At 41.7% G+C, this 6,412-nt stretch overlaps 1 protein-coding gene across 6 annotated transcripts in view; it reads right to left on the bottom strand.

The window, feature by feature from the left end:
- Window positions 1–1,072: 1,072 nt before the first annotated feature.
- The window catches only part of PLD5 (phospholipase D family member 5), a 422,454-nt gene continuing 417,114 nt past the window's right edge, over window positions 1,073–6,412 (bottom strand). For 5 of the 6 annotated variants that reach the window (XM_058701958.1, XM_058701960.1, XM_058701961.1 and 2 more), the window contains one exon: window positions 1,073–6,029. In XM_058701958.1, coding sequence (XP_058557941.1) covers window positions 5,773–6,029 — 257 coding nt within the window. In that variant the 3' untranslated portion in view covers window positions 1,073–5,772. The remainder of the gene's footprint in view (window positions 6,030–6,412) is intronic. The other variant, XM_058701959.1, reaches the window with a different exon arrangement.

The raw sequence follows: 6,412 nt of genomic DNA, 5'->3' as shown, positions 1-6,412 counted from the left end.
ACTCTAAATTAGAAACCAGGCCGGGGTGCCTGGGTGGCTCAGTTGGTTAAGTGTCCAACTTCAGCTCAGATCATGATCTTGCGGTCCATGAGTTTGAGCCCTGCATTGGGCTCTGTGCTGACAGCTCAGAGCCTGGAGCCTGCTTCAGATTCTGGGTGTGTGTGTGTCTCTCTCTCTCTGCCCCTCCTCTGCTTGTGCTCTGTCTCTCTCTGTCTCTCAAAAATAAACATTAAAAAAATTTAAAAAAAAAAGAAACCAGGTCTGTCCATGTTTCTGTCTTACCAAGAGTGCAGAATTTCTCCACGATTCCTAAGATTATTTCACCCATGGAAGACAGGAGAGTCCATAATGGGATTGACAATTTTCAGCATGTCTGAGGCCAGAAGGAGCAGGTTTGATCGCCAGATTTTGTCCAAGGAGCATTTTTTCCTTACTAATTTTTCTATGAAGTAAAAATAAATCATCAATAATCTTCACCTTTCCTATGATTTAATTGGCTCCATGCACAATTGTCTCTTATTAGAATGTTAGGCAGATTTTTTTTTAAGCATGCCATTTCAGGATTCAGAAACTGCTGATAAAATCAAATCATAATTGACTATTGCAGAATGACAGCTTTAAAAAAGTATGCTTCTTCAGAATTTCTCTATCTACAAAAGGAGTACCCACCGTGTACTTTCTTTCAGAGATAAGGCATCTCAAATTCAAGTTACTCTAGCAAATCAGTAACACTGCACTCCGTGTGGGTCTTGTGAAAGGAACTGTAGTAACCACTCCCAATGTGTTGGCATGAGTAGTCCCTCAACTTCTGAGTGGCCACATAGGAAGAGAATTTGTACATTTGGAGGAGTTGGTTTAGATGGCTTTCAAGGAATCCTCCAGACCTGAGATTCAGTCTGGGTCTGGTGAGCAGACACCAGGTGTATTTGATTATGGGTAGAAGCTCGGAAGGAATAGAGTGTGGTGGGGAAGTACGTGAGACTTGTATCCACACATATCTGTTCTGTCACAGGGAGAGAGTGTACAGTCTGGAAGCTGAGGAGAAAAAGAAATGCCTCATCTCACAGAAGGGAAAGACCATATAATATTTACTTATGAAAAAAATAGAGCATTTGGTTATATGAAAAGCTTGAGAATTTTAATGATTGCCCCCAAATTCAGCCCTTTATCACACCGATTTATTTAGTGATCTTAAGGTTAATAGTATAGATATGTCCAGGTACAACTTTATCCTATTTACATAAAGAAACATTAAAAATCCAAGATGTCCTTTGTAACAGAATCAGAAGTTTAGTAGTTGAACATAACAGAAGAAAATGCAGAGTAGCCTACTAAGTCTCCCATTTCTTTCCAGCAAATTGCGAAAGGAAGCGGACATGGTTGGTGACCTTTTTTAGAACTCTGTAAGTATAAGACTGCTTGCTGATGGGTCAAAAATAAGAAAGTTTGGTTTTTACTACTTCAAGAAGCTTCTAAAGAATACCTGTCTAGTCACCATAAAAGCAATATCTTCATAATTCAGCTACTGATGAGAATTCTCTCAAACGAGAAAGGCAGACAATGAACTGGGGTTGACTTCAGGGCTATTAAAAATCCTCTGTCAATTTAAATCAATAAGGTAAAAATGATGAATAGCTATTTGGTTATCAGCATAAAAAAGAAAAAGGAAAAAAAAAAGCTAAATCATAGCAAATGGAAAAATGCTGAATATGGATTCATTTATCCACTCTACCTTAGGCCAAATGGACATTATATGAATCTCTCCTTCAAAAGGCTTATAATAAAGTGCACCAGTTCATTGAGAATAAGTACAGAAATCCAAAGAATTGAACATTCGTCCACAATGTTTGGGGCTGTTCATTAGGGACTGAGTCTGAATAACCAATAGCAAAGTCTCTTTCATTGCAGAAGGTAACTGTTCCATCACAAGTGAAGGCAGCTTTTTACATCCCTTAAGTGTTGATGATAATGGGACGAATTCTGGACAGAGAAAGTCACACAAGTGATTATACATATGAAAAAAAGGCAGATTCTGGGGTAGAATTCCTGAGACAGACGGACCCTGGGTCTGATCTTATCGAGAAATTCTTATAGTCTTTTTATTTTGTTTTGTTTTTCCCTGGAATTTAGTTCAATAGAAGTTTCTAAAAACAAACAGAGAACTCAGAATGAATCAGTCACTTGAAAATAGCCACAGGCTGGTGGGAAATGGGCTTCTGTCAGTCCCAGGTTCAGCGAGGCACTTTGAACAAACCAGCAACTGCAGTGACAAAACACAGTTTTCTAAGGGCGAGATCAACCAACAATGTGATCACACCCGTCTCACCAAGAGCCACTTGAGAAGTGAGACAAACCATGAAACAGATACAGCCCGAATAGAAAAAGGTGCCCAGATCTCCACAGACACAGTGTTCACAGCTCTTTTGTTTCTTTTACTGGGTCTGCTTTGACTTTTAGATACTAGTTTCCATTCTATGTTCCACGGGACTTTGAAGTCTGCTAGCATCTCTTTACGAGGTCCTTTAAAGTGGGGACATTTTCAGTGTGCCTCGCTTCTGTCATTTTCAGGTACTTAAAGTGTGGCATTCACAGAGCATGGATATGATCCAGAAGATTCCACTTCCTCTCCGGTGGTTTGATAAGCTGTGATTCAGTTAGCGGATGCACTGGAGGCCAGTGACAGCACAGAGGAGGCCAACAGTGCTGATGTTTGACAGTGTGTGTCAATGACTTGGGGGGTGGTCAGCACTGGGTGGCTTAGGAGGAGAGCGGGCTACATGAAAGCTGTTGACACTGACACGTGTTTTTGACCGGAAGACCCACGAGAAGTTCTTACTGGACCACGCGGTGAGCGTTAAGTGTTCTCACAGAGTGAATCACCGTTTAAAATCAATGCTTGAGAATAAATAAGGCACTAGGTTGATGTAAGTGGCACAGGAATCTAAACTACGGTCTTGAATGGTGTTTGCGTTCTTTTTCCCCTTTGGGAAATAACTCCTGGAATATTTATGGAGGAAAAGAAACTGGAGGTTAGGTTCCTCCTAATTTCTGGCAAGGACATCTGTCAGATTGTCTCGAATTAAAGTGTTTTTGTTCTGCTTTGCTTTTTCTCTTGGGAAATAACTAGTGGACAGTTTGTTGGGGAGGGGGTGGGATAGAAGTTGTCTGTTTTGCACAGACACAGAGTCGGAAAGAGAGGAAGGCCACTTTTAGGAGGGTAGATAAAGCATCCAAATGCAAAAGAAAGTTCTGCCAAATTAAATGTTCTGTTAGGAGACATGGGCCCATTTATGACACTCTCGGTTCAGGGGCTGTTTTCCTGGCTGCCTGGAGGCCAGTGCTGCCTCCTGAAGTCAGCGACCTGGCTGAGGGGGTAGACCGCTGGGCCAGGGAGGGCTCTGCTGCTGCTGGTGCTGGTGGCACAAAGTCCCGGGACACAGTTCCTGGTGCCACTGTATTGATGGGCTCAGAGGGAAATGGCAATGGTGGCCATTTTACAAAGGATGCCATTCTCTCCTATCACATGTGGAAGTGAGGGACAATGATAGGGGCCCCATTACGCCAAGCCAACGCTTGTCCCACAGCTGTGACACACATTCCGGGTGATACTTGAGAACTAACAAGGAGGCAGCCACACCTCTCCCCTTCGATACCCTTTTCAAACCTAGCCCCGGTTGCTTTTCTTTGCCCAGAATGGAACTTGGTATGTTTGTCTCCATGCCTACTCTTTGCTTGTTCTTTTTTCTTCCTTTTTAAAATAATTTCCAAAGCCGCCTTTATTTTACTGAGATGATTGGCAGGCTAGCCACCTACTCAAATAAGGACTGGGTATACGGTCAATATTTAGAATCTTATGGCCCGGCCATTATTGGTGAAGAATTTTGTTAAGAATCGTGCGCTCTCTCCCAGCTCTCTTCACTGACTGGCCAAATATCCAGTAAAGCCTATCTTGGGAGCAACAAGAAAGGAACTACGTGACCACTAGCTGACAAACAATGGCCCTTCCACAATCAGTCAAACCCACTGGATGAGATTCATAGGTTCTTCCATGACTCTACCTGGTGAAGTAGAAAGCAAGTCTCTAGATACACAAAATAATAGAGATTGTTTTTCCCTGCTCTGAAAACACATGTATATGCCGGTCCTAAAGAACGATCCCCAGCACAATGTCTGGCTTCGTGTGGATGTTATTTATGCCGAAGTGACCCGACAAAATGCGCCATCAAAATGATGATGACAATCCTAATCTCCAGCGGGGTTTTTGAGTTACTGTGTTCACCCACATTTGCGGCTGGAGGCTATGGATTTGCTTTCCCTTGTAGGTTCTCTGGGAGAACCTGGTATGGATTATATCAGGATACCACAAAGATTATTTCAAGAAAAAGATTATACATCACAATGCTTAGCATTTATATAGGTTCTTTTGATTTCAAAACAAGTTATAAATATTTCCTACCGTGACAACATCCACGCGAGGTAGGTGAGTATTACTGTCCCTACGTTACCAATAGAAACACGAGGCCAAGGAGTGCAGGACTCTGTCCCAGGCCCTAGAGAGTCAGGAGCAAGCTTAAGACTGGCTTCCTGATGGCCACCTGCTCTGAGCTCCAAAGAGGCCCATGCCTGTCTCTAGTGTGGCAACAGTCTCCATGAATATAGGGTTATATATTGTATAGATATAAAACAGCAACACACAACAACATTCTAGAACAATAATCCAATATTTTTGTTTCTTAGTAAAATATGTTAAGCACAGTATTTAAATTGCATTTCTCTGAAAAGCATTTGGTATATTAAATAGCTCTATAAAGCTTTGCTGGCATACCCTTAACAGCATAATGAATGATTCTGAAGAAATTAAAATCCACAGATGCATAGAAATCTTTCCTTTATAATACCAGAAGCTAAACAAAAATGTGAAAAACTACTTTTATTCTCATAATGCAGACTTAATAGCTTGCTGGATATTAGCAGGCAGCTACATAATTTTTCTGAGCTTGAGAGAAAAGATACATATTGCTGGCTGTGGTTTTAAACTACCAACTTCAGGGGGAAATGTGGTTGAAAGGTGGAAATTAAAGATTGCCATCTCCATTTGGTATCCCCTCTGAGGAATCCCTACATTTCCAAAAGATGCCGTCAGACTCGGAACTCACATCGAGGCGAAGACAGGGGCGCCACTAATAAGAACATTTTCTGCAAGGAGAAAATGGTACGAAATAAAGGGAGTGGTATCAGAAGAAGATGAACAAGGAGGCGAAAGGGTGCTTTTCAAGAGCGCTGAGGCTGGCATGAGATGTCAGCTGTTCATGCTCAGACGACTGTACAGGTCTTGGAGACAGTTTACAGAGCAAACACTTGGCTCGATCGGTCTCTCGGCTGGGGTGAAAGCCTCACTCACCTCGCTAAGAAGGGTGTGAAAGCGTTTACCTCATGCTAAGCTTCGTAAGAATGGAACAGGTAGGGCAGCAGAAAAAGTTCTAAAACTAGGAAGGAAGAGGCATCAAAGTCTTAAAATCTGTATGCAAACGTAAAAACTAACTTCCAAGCTGAAAGGACATTCTCTGTCAGGAGTCACAGGTACAAAAAAATCCTACACTTAGTGTACACGCCGCTAAGATATTGTTAGATAAGATATTACATGGCGTTCGGAGAATATTTCTTTGTGAGTGTGCTTTTTTCCCTAAAAAAAGACATATTAAATTGGTTTTCTCTCCTCAAGTCCTTTATATAGAAATAGGAAACACGAGCTGTCCTGGCAGTCCCTTCACATTATACGCTGGCGGGGTCCTTGGTGCTGGCACCATACATTGCACTTTTGTTTGAGGCGGGTTTGAGTCTGAACAGGCTGGAACAGTTAGGCTGTTTGGTCGGCTGCAAGGTCCTGGCGTAGGGCGAGTACCAGTCCCGCTCAAACACATCCTTAAGCTGCTTAATGATGCTCCTGTTGTTCCTCACATCTGCCTGGTTGATAACGAGGCCCGTGCCAGCGTTCTGGGTAAAATCGTTCCCTACCCAGTCAAAATTGCCTGTGAACAAACAAAGGAGACAGTGGCGTGGCGTTAAGATCCCTGGAGAACATTCCGCATTTAATGAAACACACAACAGACTCTATTAAAAAAAAATAATGACAAGGAGACTGAATTGTGTTGACAGCTCAGAAAAAAAAAAACAAAACTCCAAGAGGCCTTACATATGGCATATTAATATTTGCATATTATTTTGGCATTTTCTTCAGCTTTGCTCAACTTGAAACTCAAAACAAGGAATCTGCTGTTTTGTTTTTTTTTTGTAAATGTTATTTCTTATTGACATTCACAAGACACACTAAATACAGCAATATTGAAAATATATAGGAATACACTTAAAAAGCCTGTGAACAATTACTACCTTCTCAAAGAGACGACATCTA

The sequence above is a fragment of the Neofelis nebulosa genome, chromosome 15, assembly GCF_028018385.1.
Source record: "Neofelis nebulosa isolate mNeoNeb1 chromosome 15, mNeoNeb1.pri, whole genome shotgun sequence".
NCBI lineage: Eukaryota > Metazoa > Chordata > Mammalia > Carnivora > Felidae > Neofelis > Neofelis nebulosa.
Note: the sequence above shows the minus strand (reverse complement) of the source record. Positions and strands in the feature narration are given on the sequence as shown.